At 40.9% G+C, this 24573-nt stretch overlaps 1 protein-coding gene across 8 annotated transcripts in view; it reads right to left on the bottom strand.

The window, feature by feature from the left end:
• Positions 1-24573, bottom strand: part of SCN8A (sodium voltage-gated channel alpha subunit 8) — a 243686-nt gene that overhangs the window by 7411 nt on the left and 211702 nt on the right. For all 8 annotated transcript variants that reach the window (XM_073663217.1, XM_073663214.1, XM_073663213.1 and 5 more), the window contains 4 exons: positions 14225-14509; positions 13928-13981; positions 3410-3547; positions 1194-1298 (listed from right to left, as the gene is read on the bottom strand). In XM_073663217.1, coding sequence (XP_073519318.1) covers positions 1194-1298; positions 3410-3547; positions 13928-13981; positions 14225-14509 — 582 coding nt within the window. The remainder of the gene's footprint in view (positions 1-1193; positions 1299-3409; positions 3548-13927; positions 13982-14224; positions 14510-24573) is intronic.

Raw genomic sequence — 24573 nt, 5'->3', positions numbered from 1 at the left:
GGGGCAGCGTGCGAGCTTCTTAAAATGACCCCAGCCAAGGCTGGGAGACATCAGGTATTTAAGGCAGGTGCCTTAGCAATTCTAGTCCATTAGTGTTTTACACGTCCGTCTAAGTTGCAAGGTTCCTGTACCTGTGCTCCCTGTTCTTGTCCTCCCTGTCTGTACCTAAACCTGCCCGTCCTCCTGATCCTGTCCGCCCTGTCTGAACCTGCTCCTGATTCCGACCTGCCTATACCAAGTCTTTATCCTGACCCGCCTGGCCAGCACCTGTTACCGCCTCCCTCATCCGTCCAGTCTGAACTAGCTCCTTTGATACTGCACCTGTCCGTCCTGTGTTCCAGAAACCTGCCCTGCCTGTTCCTGTGCTCCAGTTTCCGTCATGTCTACAAGCAGTGCAGTATCCATCCTCCTGCTATCCAGTTCCTTGCCGTCCTGACTCTCCGAGTCCATCCCTGCTTACCTACACCCCTTAGGTGGTCAGCTGCTACAGCTCTGGGGTCCTGGAGTGGTACCTGGCGTCCACCTGGGACCAAGTCTAACCACACCATCGGGGGCTTTAGTGAAGAACCAGGTGGTCACTTAGTTACGCCCCGACAGGCTCTCCCCGGACCGTGGCACAGTGGTTCCACAACCATGTGAGTAACAATTAGATTACAAAATCTTCTACACATCATTTGTAGAAGAATCTAATTGTTTCGTGGACATTCACAGTTACAGAGTAAAATTATAGCTATATAGGGCCATTGGTTTCTACTGGCAATTTCCCAAATATACATAGCCAAAAAAAAAAGAAAAATATTCTATTAAATTAAAAAAATATACATTTTAATGTGAATTATTACAAATCACAACATATCTCTTGTCCTGTTACAGTATTTTTGGGTTTATTATTCATGGCGTCCTGTCAACACGTTTGTCATTGGAGATTTATCTTTGAGGTTATATTCCACTTGGCACAGCAGGAGGGTGTTATCTCATCATAGACACACCTTCGTTTAAATCGTGTATCCTTTTAAATGTTTAATCATGTTCTTTATCTGGTGTCCTATCTCTTAATAAAAATTCATACTTTCTTGGCGATTCTTGCCATATTTTGAACTCTTCTTTGTCTTTTACTACTCATATTGCTTGCTGGAGTACCCTGCTTATTCTGTATGTAGTACTACAAAGGGACATGTGTGCAATTGTCTTACCAGTGGCCGAGGTATAGGCTTCTGTGGTTTCTTGGAGCCCAATTTTTTCATAGCATTGTAATACTTTTTCTGTTCCTCTGTCATGAAGATATCCTGACCTCCAAAGTAAAGGCGAAAACATAAAACTGGTTATAATCAGCATAAATATGCGTTTCGTTATTACTATACATCCTGGAATCCCTTATATATCCCAATCTGTCTACCTAACTTTTCATGTTGTTAGATATCAGCTAAAATGATCAAATTAAAGCTATAATACACATTACAAATTTAGCCCCCCACTTAAAAATGCATCCAAAACATTCTGCTGTAACCGCTCTGTAGGTTAGAATGATATCAATTATTTTCATTAAAACCCCTTTGAAGCCCTTAGACAGCAGCCTAGATAGCCTTCACTGTATTTTGTCCAGGATTACCACATATAAACAAGTCTAATAGAGATAACTACTTCTTGGGTATTGTACAAAACTTTTTATAAACTATATATATATATATATATATATATATATATATATATATATATATATATATACAGTGCCTACAAGTAGTATTCAACCCCCTGCAGATTTAGCTGGTTTGATAAGATGCAAATAAGTTAGAGCCTTCAAACTGCAAACGAGAGTAGGTTTTATGAACAGAAGCATAAATCTTACAAACCAAAAAGTTATGTTGCTCAGTTGAATTTTATTAAATTTTAAACATAAAAGTGTGGGTCAATTATTATACAACCCCTATGTTTAATATTTTGTGGAATAACCCTTGTTTGCAATTATAGCTAATAATCGTCTTTTATTTGACCTGATCAGGCCGGCACAGGTCTGTGGAGTTATCTTGGCCCACTCCTCCATGCAGATCTTCTCCAAGTTATCTAGGTTCTTTGGGTGTCTCATGTGGACTTTATTCTTGAGCTCCTTCCACAAGTTTTCAATTGGGTTAAGGTCAGGAGACTGACTAGGCCACTCCAACACCTTGACTTTTTCCCTCTTGAACCAGGCCTTGGTTTTCTTGGCTGTGTGCTTTGGGTCGTTGTCTTGTTGGAAGATGAAATTACGACCCATCTTAAGATCCTTGATGGAGGAGCGGAGGTTCTTGGCCAAAATCTCCAGGTAGGCCGTGCTATCCATCTTCCCATGGATGCGGACCAGATGGCCAGGCCCCTTGGCTGAGAAACAGCCCCACAGCATGATGCTGCCACCACCATGCTTAACTGTAGGGATGGTATTCTTGGGGTCGTATGCAGTGCCATCCAGTCTCCAAACGTCACGTGTGTGGTTGGCACCAAAGTTCTCGATCTTGGTCTCATCAGACCATAGAACCTTGAACCAGTCTGTCTCCGAGTCCTCCAAGTGATCATGAGCAAACTGTAGACGAGCCTTGACATGACGCTTTGAAAGTAAAGGTACCATACAGGCTCGTCTGGAACGGAGACCATTGCGGTGGAGTACGTTACTTATGGTATTGACTGAAACCAATGTCCCCACTGCCATGAGATCTTCCTTCCTTGTTGTCCTTGGGTTAGCCTTGACTCTTCGGACAAGCCTGGCCTCGGCACGGGAGGACACTTTCAAAGGCTGTCCAGGCCGTGGAAGGCTAACAGTAGTTCCATAAGCCTTCCACTTACGGATGATGCTCCCAACAGTGGAGACAGGTAGGCCCAACTCCTAGGAAAGGGTTTTGTACCCCTTGCCAGCCTTGTGACCCTCCACGATCTTGTCTCTGATGGCCTTGGAATGCTCCTTTGTCTTTCCCATGTTGATCATGTCTGAGTGCTGTTCACAAGTTTGGGGAGGGTCTTAAATAGTCAGAAAAGGCTGGCAAAAGAGATCTTTAATCCACACATATGAAGCTCATTATTCTTGGTGCCTGAACTACTTCTTAATACTTTAGGGGGACCAAACAGAATTCTTGTGGTTTGAGGGGTTGAATAATAAATGACACTCTGAATTAACTTTTTTTTTTTTTTTTTTTTTTTTAAACGTTAAAACAAAAGTTGCTGCAGTGCATTTCCCACTTCCAGGCTGATCTACAGTACAAATGTCACAATGCCAAGTTAATTCCGCATGTGTCAACCAGCTAAATCTGCAGGGGGTTGAATACTACTTGTAGGCACTGTATATATATATATATATATATATATATATATATATATATATATATATATATATATATATATTTAATTTTAAACAACCTACAAAATAAACAATCAAAATACTTATCTTTTTCTTTTGTTGATTGAAATTGTCAATGATGACACCAATGAATAAATTAAGAGTGAAAAAGGAGCCAAAGATGATAAAAATGACAAAATAGATGTACATATAGATGTTGTCTTCATATTTTGGCTGTTCCGTGACCTAAAATGTAAAATTATTACATCATTCATTCAAAGGTTACGTACTAAATCAAACTGCATACATAAAGAATGCATACTATAGCATAAAACCACAATATCCATAAGAACATGGTAGCATATAAAAGTAACAGATATTTGAATTTATAACAAAGTCACTGTTTATATAGGTAATATAACTTGTATCGCTGTTATTATTATAATTTTTTTTTCAGAATCAGTAATATATGTGAATTTGTGAAGCTTCAAAAGATATCATAAGGAAAGCACCATCAGCAGTCTCACTAGATGTCCTCAAGCCTCCTCGCTATGTGCCAGCAGTGGAGAGGTGTCACATAAGGCGAGCAGTAAGGTGAGGTGGAAGCGGAATTAGCTGAGTTTAGCGCTGTGCTGACACATGGGGATGAGCTTGTTGATTGTTATTGGCTTAGCTACGTAAATGTTAATGGCCAGCAGAGGGACAGCAGTCAGTTATATTTGCTGCAATGCAGCTAATGGCCAGCAGAGGGAGAGAAGTCACAGGAATTGAAAATAGCACTCCAGGCAGGTGACTAGTTGTCACCTCTGGTGGTAGAGACCAGCGAATCTTTTGAAATTCGACTCCTCAAGCTTCAACAAATTTTTTCCAAAAATTAGATTTCTGGCGATTTGCAATACTGCAAAGCCTCCAATTGCGCTGTAAAAGATGTATCTAACACTCTGAGGACTCCTGGGACTATACTGAACCCATTTTAACAAGCTACTTCCAATAGGTGGCCCTAGAGTTCTAGTCCTCGTCCTCTTTGAAGAGGCAATTTGCATATTTATTCTCCCAGATGGGCATGCACGGAGTATATAAGTCTCCTCACTTGTGACATCCCAGGCCTGGCTTGTCACTCTACATAAGGAGAAACGTTACCCCTTAGATCCCAAGCTCTTTAACACAAACACAGCCTTAGTAATGTCAAAGTGACCTCAACATATACTGTATGGCTATGGGTAAACAAATAGCAAACGGTGGTAGCCTACAACCTATTTACAAACTTTTTAATAACACATCACACTGACAGATTTTCATGCAGTAAAATGTAAATATTATTAAAAAAAAAGGTATAAATTTTTGGAGGCAGATACAAGCCATGTCGGTGTTAATATACAGGTAGTATACACCTAAAATGCCATAGGCTAACAGTGGTCCAAAAACAACCCTGTTTGGGGAGTAGCAACAGGTTTGCTGCTTGAAAAATGAAAAACATATGGCTTTTTAACAAGCCTTCCAAAAATTATCCTTTTATTGGGAACAGCAATAGGTTTGCTGTTTGGAAAGAGAAGCAAAGGCTATTAAAAGTCATCCAAAATTATCCCTATTTGGGGATCAGCAACAGCTTTGCTGTTTGGAAAATAAAGAATGTTTTTTCAAAAAGCCATACAAAAATTATCCCTTTTTGGGGGCAGTTTAAGGTTTATTTACCATATAAAGGGTAGGGTTCTTAGCAAAAGTTCAGTATTGCTATAGTACAAAATGGACAGGCAGGAGATATGTGGCTGTCTATCAGCAGTGGCTACAGGCTTACAATAAAAACTATGATGGGGGAGGCAAGGAGCCAGTGTGTCAGCACTGGCAGTCCCAGCAGCACCACTACAGTATAATTATAATACGTTGGGTAGGCAGCAGATAACTGGCTGTGGGGTACTCCAGCATTGGCCGCTGCAGAACAGTATGGAACACAACAGACAGGCAGATGCTATGGCTGATTTAATCATTGGCATCAGCCGTAGATAGATTAAAATTAGCTCTGATCCATGCCTGATTCATTTTGCCAAATGTAACATTTTCCACACTTGTGAAGGACAATCTGGTTTGCCTGGGAGATAATGCCACTTGAAGCACTGATTAACCTCTCTTATAGTACACTGGGGGCTGGTTAAGGCAGTAAGCCCACTGAAAACTTGGTCAGTTCTAGCTTCTGGTCCAATCTGCAGAACCAGAAGTCAATGGTGTTGGAACTCCAAGTATCTATTGACTGATCCTGGCTGTTCAGGTGGTGTGTCTGTTTGATTTACATGTGTCAGATTAATGCAGTGGCAGATAAAACTACTGGACCATCATGTTATATATGCTGTAAAGTCTGCTGCTGCTGTCTCGCCTACTTGTTGTAGCCCTAGAACTGGCACAAATGGAGTGTTGGCTTTGTGGGGAGTGGAGGGGGCTCTCCTGGTCAGTCATGCGATCGGCAGACGTCAAAGCCTTGCCAAGCAGGGAACACAGCTTACACTGAAAAGACGCCAATTTGGACTCCCTTTCGGAAGTAGTAAAAAATACCACAATTTTGCTTTTATAGTGAAGTGCTAAAAGCATGGCTATCCAAGAGTTATTTCTTTGCTTTATGCTAATGATACACTTGTCATCCCACAAGCAAGCAAGCCTGCAACTTGCAATGCTCACCAGGTTGACAGAGGGTACTGTTAGTTTACTTTCCACACCTCACTGAGACAGTTGGTTATCAAGGTCAGCGTCACCATTGTTATCATTATCGATTTCACACTGTCAGCCTCGACCCCTGCCTGAGGCTTCTTAATAGCTCCAGGGCAGCAATGAACATGTAGAACTTGCATCCTTATGAGCGATATTCAGAGTTTGAACCGAATTGTTAGTGAGATCCGATTCTCTCGCATGAGATAATTGTACAGGTGTAGAGAAGATGGAGAAAATAATTTAATAAATTTAATTTAGTATAACATCGGTCCGAGTGCTATCCGATAAAACATCACAAAGCACTTGGTTGTGTTATATGGTTGAGTGAGCGAGGCCTAAGGCCTAAAGAAGGGGTGCACCACCCACGGCCCACCACAAGCAGCCTGCACTGCTCCTGGTTGTGGCCAGAGCAGTGCTGACAAGAAACAGCTGATCTCAATCCTGTGTGATCAGCTGTGTCTGGGTCACTGCCTGAAGAACACGGGTCTGGCAGCTACTGTTCCGCTCAGGAACCATTAGAGGGGTTTTTGTTATCACCAAGATCTTATCCCAGTATGTAGTAGTAATATTAATATTGCAGATAAGAGAGGAAAAAAGTCGGCTCAACTTACTCAGACATCAGGTGCACGGAACAGCCGTCAGTGCCCCGGGAAATTAGCAGGAAAAAACAAGGAGTGATCCAGCATCCAGAAGTCTTCTTTAAAATTAATAATCCTTTATTGGAAAAGTATTTTAAAAATCATATACTGAATGTATGAGACAATGATTAAGGACCATAAGGTCTGAAACGCTTTTGTACATCACCTCCTCCCGTGGGAGCTGTGACTTTTCTGCATATGATTTTTAAAATACTTTTCCAATAAAGGATTATTGATTTTAAAGAAGACTTCTGAATGCTGGATCACTCCTTGTTTTTTTCCTAATATTGCAAATACCTCCAATTAGAAATGTAGTATAGTTTTTCTGATTCTCCATGTCTCTTTCCTCATGTGCAGGCATTGCAGGACCATAGGTATCCATGGTTACGAGCACTGATATAGTGACAGCTAGTTGCTAGTAGTCGTAACCATGGATACCTAAGGTCCTGCAATGCCTGCACATGAGGAAAGAGACACAGCAAATCAGAAAAACTATGCTACATTTCTAATTGGAGGTATTTGCTAATATTATTATTAGTATTGAGAGAGCTTGTTCGGATAAGGTGTTATCCGAGCATGCTCGGTTGTTATCAGAGTATCTTGTAGTGCTCTGCTAATATGTTTGACTCCCTGCGGCTACAGTGATCGCCGTGCTGCAGAGGTACCAATGATACATCGGGTACTCTATGGTAGCAAAAAGTCTCTGTATAGTTTGCAAATTGTAGTACAGAGTTTGTAGTGTTGCTGTGAGTGCACAATTGCGAGAGGGAGCAGTGCGGGGGTGGGTAGATTGTATGGAGAAGTGGGGTCACAGTATGTAGAAGTGGGAGCATGGGGGGGAAATATGGGAGACTGGGGAGACCATATGGAGAAATGGGGGCACAGTATGGAGAAGTGGGGGATAGTATGGAGACATGGGAGCATGGTGGACAATATGAAAGAGTGGGGGAACCATATAGGAAAAGTTGGGGCACAGTATGGAGAAGTGGGGGACAGTATGGAGAGGTAGGCGCATGGGGGACAATATGGAGTGAGGATACCATATGGAAAAGAGGGGACACAGTATGGAGACGTGGGAGACAGTATTGAAAGATGGGCGTGTGGGGGGACAGTATGAATAAGTGAGGGTACAGTATTAGGAAATGCGAGCATGGGGGGGGACAATGTGGAGAGGTGAGAGCATGGGGGAAAATATGGATAAGTGGGGAGACCATATGGATAAGTGGGGGACATGGTATGGATAAGTTAGATTCATGTACTGACAGTGGATCTGGTAATGGATTCATGTACCCACGGTTGATCTGCTAATGTATTCATGTACTGACGGTGGATCTAGTAAGGAATTCATGTACTGATGGTGGTTCTGAACGTGTATACATGTAGCAATCCATAACTGGTCAGAGGTCATCACCTGGCTATGGCTGTCACCTTTCTACCACTGTCACCCTGCGAGTCCACCACTTGCTGCCACAATCACTCTGCTGCCGATGTAACCCTGCTGCCACCGTCATCCTGCTGCTGAAGAGGGAAAGGTAAGTGCTTTAAAGAGCCAAAGTTATAGGGACTTAAATTGTATACGAGGGACGTTAATGTGAAGTCACAGTAGTGTGAAAGAGTATGCAGAAGAGGGAAAGTGTGGTTCTGGTGCTGCATTTATTTATCAAGTGTTCCTCATGTAGCATTTATGCACAGACAGGGTTCTAGTGCTTCATTCATGTACTGATGGTGGTTCTAATCGTGTACACATGTAGCAATCTATAACCGGTCAGAGCTCGTCACCCGGCTATGGCGGTGACCTTTCTGACACTGTCACCCTACTGGGGCCGTCACACTGCTGCGGCTGTCACCCTGCTGAGTCCACCACTTGCTTCCAAGATCACTTTACTGCCGTCATCAACCTGCTGCCAAAGAGGTAAAGGTAAGTGCTTTATGGAGCCAAAGATTATAGGGACTTATATTGTACACGGGGGGTATTAATGTGAAGGCATAGTATGCAGAGAAGGGAAAGTGTGATTCTGGTTGCTCTGGTGCAGTATTCATCTACTGACAGTGTTTTGGTGCTGCACTAATGTCATGACGGTAGTACTGATGCAGCCATCATGTACTGATGGTGGTTTTCGTGCTGCATTCATGAACCAAAGGTGATTCTGGTGCTGCATTCGTGTACTGACAGTGGTTCTGGTGCTGCATTCACGTACTGATGGTTGTTTTCATACAGCAATCACGTACTGATGGTGGTTCTCGTGCAGCATTCATCTACCGTCAATGGTTCTCATGCTGCGTTCATTTACCAACAGAGGTTCTGGTGCTGCATTCATGTACTAATGGTGGTTTTCCTGCTGCAATCACGTACTGATGGTGGTTCTCGTGCAACATTCATGTACTGATGATGGTCCTCGTGCTGCGAATATTTACCAACAGAGGTTCTGGCGCTGCATTCATGTACTGACAGTGGCTTTGGTGATGTATTCATGTACTGACGGTGGTTCTGGCGCTGCATTCATATATTGATGGAGTTTCTGATGATGTATTCATGTATTGATGGTGGTTGTGGCACCGTACCCATGTTCTGACGGTGGTTCTGATCTTGTACACATGTAGCAATCCATAATGTGGCTTCATAGCTATGTGAAAACGTAAAAATCCTCACAATTTAAGAGATTTGAGATTATAAGGACGATTTGGTGAGTTTCTGCTCCAAAAACTCAGTTTAAGTTAGTGTTCAAACTGATTTTTTTTTGGAGCATAAATTGAGTTCACCAAATCCTGTTCAAATACTCAAAACTTGGTTCTCGTGATGTATTAATGTATGATGGTGGTACTGGCTTTGCATTTATGTAAGTATCCCTTTAAATTTTTTTGCGGCCCTTGTGATTGGTTCAGTATGGCAATGTAGTTTTTGAAATGTGCACCTCTGGCTTAGGGAAATGTTATAAATTAGGATGCATTCCAGGCGAAGTTGTGCAGTCCTGACTTGTAAGTTTCTGTAACATCTAGTGCATACAAAGTACGCAGAAGAAATTGTTTGGAACTTGATTGGAGCTGCTTATCAACTATCCTGCGTTGCAACCTTTCATCAATTTTTCTCAGCCGTCCAAATCCAGGGAGATTAGCTACAGTGCCATGGGTTGTAAATTTCTTGATTATGTTATGCACCGTGGACAAAGGAAAATCTAGATCTCTGGAGATAGACTTTTAACCTTGAGATTATTGATATTTTTCAACAATTTTGGTTCTCAAGTCCTCATACAGTTCTCTTCTCTTTTTGTTCTCCATGCTTAGTGTGGCACACGCAGACACACAATGCAAAAATTGAGTCAACTTCTCCCCTTTGTATCTGGTTTCAGGTAGTTGGCATACTATGTATAAATATTCATAGTACGGTACAAAAGTTTTAGGCAGTGTTGGAAAGAATGCAGTTGTGTCGCGCCATGCAACCTGCTGCGCTAGGGGCTTGTCATTAATTTATGCTAGAGCTTAATGGACGCCATTCATAATGTCGTACGACTTACTCAACTCTATCCACGATAAGGATGGCAAAATTTAGTAAAAAGGAATAGATACTTAAACAGAATATACTCTTAGACCTTTATTAATAACTAGCTGTACTACCCGGCTTCGCCAGGGTTAATAACTGCTGTTAGCAAAATAGAATGTGTTAACAAAAATTTATTCTCCACACAGAAAACACAAAGCACATTGGCCCTTGAGGAAGCAGCTCTTCTTCTCTTATCTGCAAGCCTCGCTTCCCTCTCCTCAGAAGGCGCATTGGCTCTTGAGGAAGCAGTTCTTGTTCTCTTATCTGCAAGCCTCACTTCCCTCTCCTCAGAAAGTTCATTGGCCCTTGAGGAAGCAGCTCTTGTTTTCATGTCTGCAAGCCTCGCTTCCCTCTCCTCAGAAAGTTCATTGGCTCTTGAGGAAGCAGCTCTTGTTTTCATGTCTGCAAGCCTCGCTTCCTTCTCCTCAGAAAGTTCATTGGCCCTTGAGGAAGCAGCTCTTGTTTTGATGTCTGCAAGCCTCGCTTCCTTCTCCTCAGAAAGTTCATTGGCTCTTGAGGAAGCAGCTCTTGTTCTCTTGTCTGCAAGCCTCGCTTCCCTCTGCTCAGAAAGTTCATTGGCTCTTGAGGAAGCAGCTGCTGTTCTCATGTGTGTCAGCCTTGTTTCTCGGTCTTCACATTTTTCATTGGCCCGTAATGCAGCTTTTCTTTTCGCATCAGCTGACATTCGTGCCATGAATTTCCTTTTCTTATGAGGCATTATTGTGGTAAAAATAGTCTGTAACTGGCAGTTTCTATATCCTCTCACATAGAAGTAATGTGACTGACATCAGCCTTTCCACCAACACACCCTAACTGACATCTTATTACCTTACACAAGCTTTGTTATACTGAGAATGTCCTTTGTTACATATATTAACCAATCACAGCTCAGATTAATTAACTGTAGCAAAATAGAAGCTGAGCTGTGATTGGTTGCTATTGGCAGCCTGATAAATCTTTGTGAGATGAGTTTTGTGTGTGCTGAGGGTGGTATATGTGTTCAAGCACGTGGTAGTGTGTGGCGCATTTTGTATGTGTGTTCATATCCCCGTGTGTGGTGAGTATGAGTATCCCATGTCAGGGCCCCACCTTAGCAACTGTACGGTATATACTCTTTGGCGCCATCGCTCTCATTCTTTAATTCTCCCTTGTTCACATGTGGCAGCTGTCAATTTGCCTCCAACACTTTTCCTTTCACTTTTTCCCCATTATGTAGATAGGGGCAAAATTATTTGGTGAACTGGAACGCGCGGGGTTAAAATTTCACCTTACAACATAGCCTATGACGCTCTCGGGGTCCAGACATGTGACTGTGCAAAATTTTGTGGCTGTAGCTCCGACAGTGCAGATGGCAATCCCGGACATACACACATACTGTACATGGAGTAAAGATTGCTGGATAAAGAGGTCTGCCCTTTACACAAGCAAAGCAAAAGGGCAGAAACCGAAAAGCACGTGATGGCATCCATGTTAAATACCATATAATGTAATTCATATGTTTTTTACTATATGGCCATGATAGATGGCTTTGGTGGATGCCATCCATCATAGATACATCTCTCATAGAAATAAAAATGTGTGTTTTTGATGTATGCATTATTACTGGATGATGTAAGATTGTATTGAATTATTATTATGACAAATTGTACAGTTATATGAAAAAGTTTGGGCACCCCTATTAATCTTAAGCTTATTGTTTTTTAAAAATTGGTGTTTTTGCAACAGCTATTTCGGTTTGATATATGTAATAACTGTTGGACACAGTAATGTTTCTGCCTTGAAATGAGGTTTATTGTACTAACAGAAAATGTGCAATCTGCATTCAAACAAAATTTGACAGGTGCATAAGTATGGGCACCTCACCAGAAAAGTGACATTAATATTTAGTAGATCCTCCTTTTGCAAAAATAACAGCCTCTAGTCGCTTCCTGTAGCTTTTAATGAGTTCCTGGATCCTGGATGAAGGTATTTTTGACCATTCCTCTTTACAAAACAATTCCAGTTCAGTTAAGTTTGATGGTCGCCTAGCAAGCACAGCCCTCTTCAAATGATCCCACAGATGTTCAATGATATTCAGGTCTGGTGACTGGGATGGCCATTCCAGAACATTCTAATTGTTCCTCTGCATGAATCCCTGAGTAGATTTGGAGCGGTGTTTTGGATCATTGTCTTGCTTAAAGATCCATCCCCTGCGTAACTTCAACTTTATCACTGATTCTTGAACATTATTGTCAAGAATCTGCTGATACTGAGTGGAATCCATGCGTCCCTCAACTTTAACAAGATTCCCGGTGCTGGCATTGGCCACACAGCCCCAAAGCATGATGGAACCTCCACCAAATTTTACTGTGGATAGCAAGTGTTTTTCTTGGAATGCTGTGTTTTTTTTGCCGCCATGCATAACACCTTTTTGTAAGACCAAACAACCCAATCTTGGTTTCATCAGTCCACAGGACCTTCTTCCAAAAAGAAATTGGCTTCTCCAAATGTGCTTTTGCATACCTCAGCCGACTCGGTTTGTGGCGTGCTTGAAGAAACGGCTTCTTTCGCATCACTCTCCCATACAGCTTCTCCTTGTGCAGAGTGCGTTGTGTAGTTGACCGATGCACAGTGACACCATCTGCAGCAAGTTGATGCTGCAGCTCTCTGGAGGTGGTCTGAGGATTGTCCTTGACTGATCTCACCATTCTTCTTCTCTGCCTTTCTGATGTTTTTCTTGGCCTGCCACTTCTGGCCTTAACAAGAACTATCCCTGTGTTTTTCCATTTCCTTACTATGTTCCTCACAGTGGAAACTGACAGGTTAAATCTCTGAGACAGTTTTTTGTATCCTTCCCCTGAACAACTATGTTGAATAATCTTTGTTTTCAGATCATTTGACAGTTGTTTCGAGGAGCCCATGATGCCACTCTTCAGAGGAGATTCAAACAGGAGAACAACTTGCAAGTGGCCACTTTAAGTAGCTTTTCTCATGATTGCATACACCTGGCTATGAAGTTCAAAGCTCAATGAGGTTACAAAACCAAAAAAAGTGCTTTAGTACGTCAGTAAAAAGTAGGTAGGAGTATTTAAAACAAGAAAATGATAAGGGTGCCCATACTTATGCACCTGTCTAATTTTGTTTGAATGCAGATTGCACATTTTCTGTTAGTACAATAAACCTCATTTCAAGGCAGAAACATTACTGTGTCCAACAGTTATTACATATATCAAACTGAAATAGCTGTTGCAAAAACACCAATTTTTATAAAACATTAAGCTTAGGATTAATAGGGGTGCCCAAACTTTTTCATATAACTGTATATAGGTCAGTTCAAGAAAAGTTAAATGCGATGGCATCTGCACCTAGGCAGAGTTGGACAGGAACACTGGATCACAACTACCTGAAGAATTGCAGTGTGGGCCATATACTTTGCTACAAAATCTTCATTGTCACACAGCTAATAACTTTCTGCAGATTCAGTAGAATGAGTTGCAGTCAGTCACCAGTGGAGGGATAAGTGGCAGGAATCAGAGCAGACCTACAAGAGAAGTCAGGTACTCACAGCAGCAGTGACGAGTAAGTACGACTAAGGGGGAGGAATGAGGTGCTAGGTGAGAACTGATTTTTCAATATTTACAAACAGTTTCACTTTAACATCTACAAAAAGCTTATATTCAGATCTATCCACAAAGAATTTACCCTGGAAAGATATGAGTATAACTATCATGCCCCCCTTAATCATTTCATTTGCTAAAGGCAACCAGTTCTTACCCTTCTCGAGTCCACAGCAGCATACATAATGTCCATCCACCCCTTAAATGTAGCCTAAGAAAGATAATATTAGATTAAGATTATAATATCAATATACTATATAATATAAATATACAACAAATTATATAGATCATGCTGCTGAAAAAGCAGGCATGACACTACTATGGATTACATTGATATCATATAATGCATAAAAGGAACAAACACACAGAAATTCACTAGAGACTGAAAAATTAATTTACTTTCTTTATGGTTATAGCTATAAAAAGACAATAAATGTGTAAAGATGGGGCTTACTATTTGAAGCAAGGCAAGGTATCCAGCCCCAACGTTGTCAAAGTTGATTTTCACATTTTTCCACCGGACCTCTGTGTAGTTTTGGTTTATAAGGTTTTCACAATCCGTAAAGTTGTTCACTTCTTCTATTAGGAATCTGTCTTCCGCTGTCTCATTGTAACAGTAATAGTATTTGCCAGCAAACAAGTTGACCCCCATGATACTAAAAATCAGCCAGAATATAAGGCAGACCAGCAATACATTCATAATGGAAGGAATTGCACCAACCAAAGCGTTGACTACAACCTGTATTGGAAGGAGATAACAGCATTGTAGTAAAACAATCTCATTTCTTGACCACATCTGATCTTACACGGGAATGGTTAAAATTAAAGGCCACCTACAGCTATACATTACTTCATCAGTATGCTGAGCGAAGTAGAATATAATAGGTGAATGTTGGACAATGTAATAAAATATTGCTAGGGCAGTGATAATGATGCACAACAAGTCCTACATTTTAGAAAACAATAGATTATCTTTTGAAATCACTACTTATGGATAAGCTGGTGTCACGTGATTGTTGAATAAATATTCAATCTACAGAAGATAAGGTAAAACTTAAGGTTTGCTCCATTTGGTATCAGTGGCCTTTAGATGGACATTCCCAAATATTGGCAAAGCATTCATTAAGACGCAGAAGTGGACAGTGTCCATACACAGCGCATTGGTGACTATGCAGGTTATATATGCCTCAGGCAGCTGGCCGAGCATGCATTTAATGCAAGCTCAAGTTGTAAAAAGCCATATTCCCTCCTCTAAATCACAAAGACCTTTTATATCACACCAAGGTGTTGAAAAAGTGAGTAGCCATCAGTTATATCTTCCACTAAAGTTATAGTCGATTTATGTATTTAGTATTAAAAGCAGAGTGGAATAAGCCATGAAAAAACTATACGGCAGAAGTTAAAAGTGAAGTCACATTTATCTGACAATTTAGAAAGAGATGTAATGTACATAAAAGTATGAGCAACTTCACAAACACACTGTATTTCATGCCGATCCCGAGATACAAAATACATTATAGCTCTCCTCCGCAGCTGCATTCAGAATTCTGCAGGTTTAGGATCTAAATTCTCCCAGCATTCTGGGCAGTTTAAAAAATTTAATATAGACTATAGAGTTGGGTGATTAATATAGAAAGCAGTGGCACTGGTAGGTGGTCAATTAAGCCTGCAGCAAAATGGAACAAGAGCCACTACTTGTCCAGATGGTGCCAGTATTGGTACCAAAGGGTTGAAATATTAATAATTGGATTTGCGCTGCACTAAAAGATGGGAGATTAGGTCAGTAAAAAGTCCCTAAGGCATAGCATTATAATTAAAAGGTTTTTGCGCTGCACTAAAAGACTCTGAGAGCAGAGTCCCGGCCGGTGACTCGTGCTCCATAGTTACCTGGCATAGCGGTGCGGCGATGGTCCTTCTGCCACACCGTACTGAACTAGATCACATGCTCCTCACGTGACCGTGACTTCACGACCACCGCTACGCCAGGTAACTACGGAGCACGAGTCACCGGCCGGGACTCTGCTCTCACACGCATCGCTCTTTTCATCTACTGCTTATTTTACCCACCTGGCGAAACCAGCACAACGGAACGGAGGTAAGCTGCATATCTCCGCCACCTCTGCCAGTGATCTCAAGGCACAGTCCTCCACAGCGCAGCATCCAGCGAAGCTACGCCTCACTCCTTATCTATCTCGGTGCCTCATAGCGCAGTTCATTACAGCACAGTGTTTGATACATACCTTCTCTCCAAAAATCAGGTAATCCCCACTGGCCCCAACAATTACTCATTGGACTAGGTCACTATTACATCTATTTTCCTTATCCATCAGGTTGCATCAGCAATCTCAGGGTACGTCCTCCCACAGCGCAGCAAAACCAGAGAAACTACGCCTCACCTTTACCTATCTGGGTGCTTTACAGCGCATTTTCCCACAGCGCAGTGTCTGACCTAGACCTCTTCCTCTAAAACAGGTAATCTCCATTGGCTCCATTAGTATCCACTGGACTAGGTCACCTTTACATCTACCCACTTTATCCACCCAGGTTCACAGCAGGAACCACTATTATACCTGTCCCATCAGCTGGTTTCAAAATCCTCCAGCACAATACATTAATCAGGACAGCTCCAATCCGGAAACTGGTAAATAATCTAAATATTTTAAATATTTCATATACACCCTAATTGTTAGAATTGTGTTATTTAACTCTACCTTATTGATTTCAATCAGCACCTCCTCACAAGTAAACGTGGATGACCCCGGCATCCATGTGCTCATAGTAGAACAATCAAATCTCCAGGTAACTATCAAAGCACCTTAATCTCTTAGTACTCCCTGTATTAGACACCTTCTTTACTAATCCGTCTCCTCCTTGTTCTCTTCTCTCTAGCAGAAGACTACTACCACCATACCAAATTGGTGCACCCCTTTAAATTATTTGGATCAATTGGATCTCCACTGGGACCTCAATTATTATCAAATTTTACCTTTGGTCAATCGACCTCAATTTATGTTTTTATCTTTTAAATTTTACTCATCTTCAATAAACTGATATCTTCTTAAATCTCTTGTACCCTCATTGACCGACCCTTATCTTTTAGTGCAGCGCAAAAACCTTTTAATTATAATCCTATGCCTTAGGGACTTTTTACTGACCTAATCTCCCGTCTTTTAGGGCAGCGCAAATCCAATTATTAATATAGAATTGGGTGAGTCTGTCAAAAAGCTGTTGACTGGTTTCAATAACAACCAGAAAGTTTGTAAAAGTACCTTCTGGCTAATAGATATGATGTCATGTAAAGGCAATCCGTCAGCAGGTTTTTTGCTATGGAATCTGAGAGCAGCATGATGTAGAAGTAGAGAACCTGGTTTCAGCGATGTGTCACTTACTGGACTGCTCGGTGCAGTTTTGATAAAATCCCTGTTTCTTCTATTTCAGATGTAGCAGTGTTTGGAATGCTGAGCTGTATATAACCCCGCCCACACCACTGATTGGAAGCTTCCTTGTACATTGTCAGCAGGCTGCCAATCAGTGTTGGGGGCGGGGTTACACAGATTAGTTGGTCTGGCTTGCTTGTGACACCTAGTTCTGCAGTGATAATCTTTTGCTGATAAAACACTATTTGTATTAAAACTACAGAAAGCAAGTGACACATCTTTGGAGTCCCGTACATTATGCTGCTCACAAAAATCTGTTGATAGTTTTCCTTTAAAACTCAGCTTAATGGTAAAATATTATAGAAAGAACTAGATAAGCTGGTAGTATGGGCAAGAACATGGCAAATAAATTTTAAAGTTTGTAAATGTTAAGCAATGTTCCTAGATAGTTGTAATACTATTAATGCACATAAATGAAATAGAATGAAACTGGGCATAACAGAACAAGAAAAGGACTTGGGTATTGTGATTTAAAGTAAGCTAAACAGCAGGACTCAATGGCAATCATCAGCTGCGAAAGCAAGTCTGTTTAATAAGGGATATAAACAGCGATTTCCAAAGTAATATTACCCCTCTTTAAATCCTTTGTAAGGCCACCTCTCAAATAAATTTTATCTTTGACATTGTAAAAAAAAGGTCTGAAGACTGTCAAAAGGCAGGGACTATATTATAACAAGAAAGTTTGGAAAAGAGGTACTTTAGGAGTGATCTTGTGTATAAATATACTGTATTCTTGGTCAGAACAAAAAATTAAGATTTGACTTTTCAAAATTTTTTACAAAGAACTCAGGGACATTCTTTATGTATTGAGGAGAGGCAAATTAGGTATCGATATAGGAAAGGATTCTTTACAGTTAGAGTACTCAAACTTTAATAGTGAACTTAAATTTTCTGGAATATCCCTTTATCTAGTATTATATTTAAAGAGTTGTGATGTATCCTGGAAATATGGAGTCGTATATATTGACCAAAGAAGAAAACTCATGATCCAATCACTACAGGCTCATAGCGCTGTCCTCTTTAACCAATTACATCCCACTGACCCAATCCAGTGGTCCAACCATAATCTTCAGCAGTGCTGTACACTGGGATATATTTTATTACATTAACTATAGCATTTTGTCTATTAGAAGACATTAGAAGACATTTCATTTACAATTCGGTTCTGTCAATAGATTTTCAATATTACATGGCAAAGCTGCAATTTTTGAGATATTAAGTGGATCCTTCTTCTTTTTTCTGTGACCACAGATTGTATTACTTTAATAATTCCACTCTGCATTTAAATGAAATCACCATTTAGTGCCATTGATATCTTTAAATTGTCCCGATTTCTCATCTCTTGGGTGCCACCACAAGAGGGAACATGGCTTTTATGTGACTTTTTGCATTGGCAGTTAGTATATAGCATGCATGTTTCATTGCATTAATATCACTTTAATGAAAAAAAAAATAGAGAGACATGGTAGTTCTTTCTGAGATTAAGTTAACATGAAGCTGAGAACACAAAGAACAACAGAACATGTAATGATTCAAAGCTTGCACGTCACATGCTTTCTATCATTAACTGTGCCCATTTTATCAACCTAGGAACTAAATACCAATATCATAAGGATAAACGGGTGGTGGAGCAGATATGATGTTCACATTATACCACACTTCAACCTAGTTTACTATACCATCATGAAAAGTGGAGAATGAAAGTCTGGATCCTCATGATAAATGCCTGTCCCTGTCCCAGTAATAATGTCTCTAATAACACACCACTATTTCTAATATCTTTTTGAGTTCTCCCCTTGTTTGCATCTCCTCGAAAAATAACAAAATGCTATTTGTGTTCAATTCTATAGTTATGCATATATTGGAAGAAAAGTACAGTATACCAAAGAGAGATGGGATGGAAACAGTTCAAGATCTCAATTCAGGTTGTTCTCCATGAAACCTATAGTGAAATCTGATGTTATTTATCACAAACCAATGGCATCTACAATGCTACATGTCAGAGCCCCACAATGTTGAGTTCTAAAAACTTGAATGGTCAAGGCCACCTAAACCCCTTGATCAATCCAGGAAAGCCATTCTCTCCAATGATGGAGATGTATATGCCAAGTATCCAGCAACAGAGAAGTTTTATCCAGTGGAGAACTTTACTTGGGGGCCTGAAGCACAATCTATCCGATCTCAGTCCAAAGTATTGCAATGAAAGCAAAAACAAGGGAATAATCTGGAGCCTACGTAAAGGCTGTACCTCAGGTGCCTTGTCCTGTTGGCTCACAAAATCAAGAAGTTCCCAGCATTCACATACTGTCACAGGTGCGTCAGAAGTGACAGTCGCCCTGCAGCTGGTTGCAGGAGATCTCTACGTTTGGCATTACAGACACCTTCATAGAGGCGGTCTCTAGGACCCAGCAGCTACCTTCCTCTGGCTAATTAATACTCTGGCTTGGGTGTATAAATACCTGCTGTGTTCCAGAGGGAGGTGCCGGTGATATTCGTTAGTCCTTGTGACGGTTTGAGCAAGAGCAGTACTTATTCCTCTCTGGTGTTGAGGACGTGTGCGCAGTTGTCTAAAGCTAAGCAATTCCCCTTTGTTTGTCCCCCTTGTTGTCTTTAGTGTCAGTGGGGATCGACTAGTGCTCATCTCCTCCCTTCCCTAGCCTTAGCCAAATGGCAGGGAAAGACAGAGCGAGGTGCGCATGCGGCGATTGGTGAAGAGCCAATATAGGGTCGTTACAGGAGATAGAGTGACACTAGACCAGCCTAAGAGGTATCCACTCCCCCCTTTACCTAGAGCCTGGGCTTCCCTTTGTGTTGCACTAAGTCTTTACCACACCTTGCATGACACATATAGGTTTTTTCACTGGATGCATTTCAACCCAGCCAAAGCTTTCATCAGCTGCTGATGAAAGCTTTGGCTGGACTGAAATGCATCCAGTTTTCTTGAATAAAAGAACAAAGCAAGAAACAATAATGAGTGCCGGGACCTTCTTGATTCCGCATTATCTATTTTTCCATGTGCACCACTATCAGTGGAGTGCCGATTGGATTACTTTTCCTGTTGGCTGTCAATTGTTCCTCTTAATTGTCTGTACTCATTGTTTTCCTGTAGGTCTGTGTAGGTAGCTGTCGGTCTGTTTGGTGATGAGGTTGACAACAATTAAACCTTGGAGAGGTGTAAGGTGTGAAGGGGCTCTTCACTAGTTCATTTGTCATTTTATTAACCCCTTCACTACCTGGCGATTTTTCTCCCCTTCTTCCAAGAGCCATACCTTTTTTACTTTTCTGCCCATATAGCTATATGAGGTCTTGTTTATTGCGGGACGAGTTGTACTTTTAAACAACACCATTAATTTTACCATATAGTGCACTGGAAAATTAAGAAAAAAATTCCAAGTGCGTTGAAATTGCAAAAAAAAAAGTGCAATTCCATAATTGTTTTTGGGTTTTTTATTTCCCATATTCACTATATGGTAAAACTGACCTGGCAATGTGATTCTCCAGGTCAATACGAGTAGACAGATACCAAACATGTATAGTTTTGATTTATTTAGACTGTGAAAAAAAATTCAGAAATCGTAATGACAGGCATCAGGATCATTAGCAGACCCCCGGCTGTCAAGACAACCTATTGGCGCCCCGCGATCACAACAGAGGCATCAATGGGCTGGATGAATGACGTGCTTACAGCCGGCGCATGTTAAATCCCGCCGTCAGTGACTGACAGCAGGATTTAACTAGTTAACAGTCGCAGGCCAAGCACCCCTCCACCCGCAGCTGTAGAGGCACTTAATGGCTGATGAAATTAGCCATCAAGTGCAGGGAAAGATGTGGGCTCGCAGGAACACTACCTTTGACGTAAATGTATGTCATAGGTAGTGAAAGGGTCAAAAAAGTTATGTCCTATTGCTAAGTTATATACACTTAGGGACCGATTCATCAAGACCTGCATTGTTCACACCGGTCTTGATGAGGAGGTATGCTGGAGTCAGATGCTCCTGATTCATGAAGAGATGCACGCCTCTTCATGAATCTGGAGAGTTTGACAAGTGAAGTGCGCCTGTGTGCGCTATGCTAGAAATCTCATTCCAGTCAGGTATGGGAGTGAGATTCCTGTTGTATGGAAATCCACAGCTCATCATGAATTAGGAGAGCTGTGGCGTCCCACCCCGCTGTGTCCCATAATCTGATTTTGTCAGAGCTGTAACAGACTGGCGTGAAAGTGCCAAAAATCACAAAATGTAGGCGGAACTCTGAGTTGCGCCTAAATTTTGCGACTTTTCAAAGCTTTGAAGCCAGAATTTTGGCGCAAAAGCTTTGATGAATTGGGCCCTTAGTGTATAACATGTTCAACTGTTATTATTGGTATATAATGAATTTTCAGCGTGGTGGTTCTCTTCCTTTTGACTGTCTCCCAACATGAAAGATAAGCACACACCTCAGGCTTCATAAAGGTGGGGTATGTTGTAATTCTCAACCTTTCCAACATTGAAGACATCATATGCCATTGTGTAGCACATTTCGGGACTGATTGGTAAGATGGGGAGTCTATAAATTAGAAGAAACCCAATTAATGGCAGTTCAAATATGTGAAAAAAGTAACGTGCTGCACCAAGAGAATCCAGTAGTTTACTCTGTAAGAAATCAGAAAGAGGAGAATGCTGAGGGCATGTGCCCTGGGGAGATGGGAATAACTTCATGGAGCTGAGAGAGACGTCCTACTAAAGTAAAAACTGGCAATCACTAGCTATAGAATGAAATAAATACACAGGTGCAAGTGGCTGCGGTACAAGCATATATATATATATATATATATATATATATATATATATATATATATATATATATATATATATATATATATATATATATATATATATATATATATATATATATATATATACAGTTATATGAAAAAGTTTGGGAACCCCTATTAATCTTAAGCTTAATGTTTTATAAAAATTGGTGTTTTTGCAATAGCTATTTCAGTTTGATATATGTAATAACTGTTGGACACAGTAATGTTTCTGCCTTGAAATGAGGTTTATTGTACTAACAGAAAATGTGCAATCTGCATTCAAACAAAATTTGACAGGTGCATAAGTATGGGCACCCTTATCATTTTCTTGTTTTAAATACTCCTACCTACTTTTTACTGACTTACTAAAGCACTTTTATTGGTTTTGTAACCTCATTGAGCTTTGAACTTCATAGCCAGGTGTATGCAATCATGAGAAAAGCTACTTAAAGTGGCCACTTGCAAGTTGTTCTCCTGTTTGAATCTCCTCTGAAGAGTGGCATCATGGGCTCCTCAAAACAACTGTCAAATGATCTGAAAACAAAGATTATTCAACATAGTTGTTCAGGGGAAGGATACAAAAAGCAGTCTCAAAGATTTAACCTGTCAGTTTCCACTGTGAGGAACATAGTAAGGAAATGGAAGACCACAGGGACAGTTCTTGTTAAGGCCAGAAGTGGCAGGCCAAGAAAAACATCAGAAAGGCAGAGAAGAAGAATGGTGAGATCAGTCAAGGACAATCCTCAGACCACCTCCAGAGTGCTGCAGCATCAACTTGCTGCAGATGGTGTCACTGTGCATCGGTCAACTATACAACGCACTTTGCACAAGGAGAAGCTGTATGGGAGAGTGATGCAAAAGAAGCCATTTCTGCAAGCACGCCACAAACAGAGTCGGCTGAGGTATGCAAAAGCACATTTGGAGAAGCCAATTTCATTTTGGAAGAAGGTCCTGTGGACTGATGAAACCAAGATTGAATTGTTTGGTCATACAAAAAGGCGTTATGCATGGCGGCAAAAAAACACAGCATTCCAAGAAAAACACTTGCTACCCACAGTAAAATTTGGTGGAGGTTCCATCATGCTTTGGGGCTGTGTGGCCAATGCCGGCACCGGGAATCTTGTTAAAGTTGAGGGACGCATGGATTCCACTCAGTATCAGCAGATTCTTGACAATAATGTTCAAGAATCAGTGACAAAGTTGAAATTACGCAGGGGATGGATCTTTCAGCAAGACAATGATCCAAAACACCGCTCCAAATCTACTCAGGCATTCATGCAGAGGAACAATTACAATGTTCTGGAATGGCCATCCCAGTCCCCAGACCTGAAGATCATTGAACATCTGTGGAATCATTTGAAGAGGGCTGTCCATGCTCGGCGACCATCAAACTTAACTGAACTGGAATTGTTTTGTAAAGAGGAATGGTCAAAAATACCTTCATCCAGGATGCAGGAAATCATTAAAAGCTACAGGAAGCGACTAGAGGCTGTTATTTTTGCAAAAGGGGGATCTACTAAATATTAATGTCACTTTTCTGGTGAGGTGCCCATACTTATGCACCTGTCAAATTTTGTTTGAATGCGAGATTGCACATTTTCTGTTAGTACAATAAACCTCATTTCAAGGCAGAAACATTACTGTGTCCAACAGTTATTACATATATCAAACTGAAATAGCTGTTGCAAAAACACCAATTTTTATAAAACATTAAGCTTAAGATTAATAGGGGTGCCCAAACTTTTTCATATAACTGTATACATAGTACAGACCAAAAGTTTGGACACACCTTCTCATTTAAAGATTTTTCTGTATTTTCATAACTATGAAAATTGTACATTCACACTGAAGGCATCAAAACTATGAATTAACACATGTGGAATTATATACTTAACAAAAAAGTGTGAAACAACTGAAAATATGTCTTATATTCTAGGTTCTTCAAAGCAGCCACCTTTTGCTTTGATGACTACTTTGCACACTCTTGGCATTCTCTTGATGAGCTTCAAGAGGTAGTCACCAGAAATGGTTTTCACTTCACAGGTGTGTCAAGTCTGGTTTAATAAGTGGGATTTCTTGCCTTATAAATGGGGTTGGGACCATCAGTTGTGTTGTGCAGAAGTCAGGTGGATACATAGCTGACTGTCCTACTGAATAGACTGTTAGAATTTGTATTATGGCAAGAAAAAAGCAGCTAAGTAAAGAAAAACGAGTGGCCATCATTACTTTAAAAAATGAAGGTCAGTCAGTCCGAAAAATTGGGCAAACTTTGAAAGTGTCTCCAAGTGCAGTTGCAAAAACCATCAAGCGCTACAAAGAAACTGGCTCACATGAGTATCGCCCCAGGTAAGGAAGACCAAGAGTCATCTCTGCTTCTGAGGATAAGTTTATCCGAGTCACCAGCCTCAGAAATCGCAGGTTAACAGCAGCTCAGATTAGAGACCAGGTCAATGCCACACAGAGTTCTAGCAGCAGACACATCTCTACAACGACTGTTAAGAGGAGACTTTGTGCAGCAGACCTTCATGGTAAAATGTAAAGAGAGGAGAGAACAAGGCGCAATGGGTGACT

Source organism: Phyllobates terribilis, unplaced genomic scaffold (assembly GCF_046119375.1).
Source record: "Phyllobates terribilis strain yellow unplaced genomic scaffold, ASM4611937v1 Scaffold_2__4_contigs__length_985480577, whole genome shotgun sequence".
NCBI lineage: Eukaryota > Metazoa > Chordata > Amphibia > Anura > Dendrobatidae > Phyllobates > Phyllobates terribilis.
The sequence above is the reverse complement of the archived record's forward strand: the minus strand, read 5'-3'. Positions and strand labels throughout refer to the sequence as shown.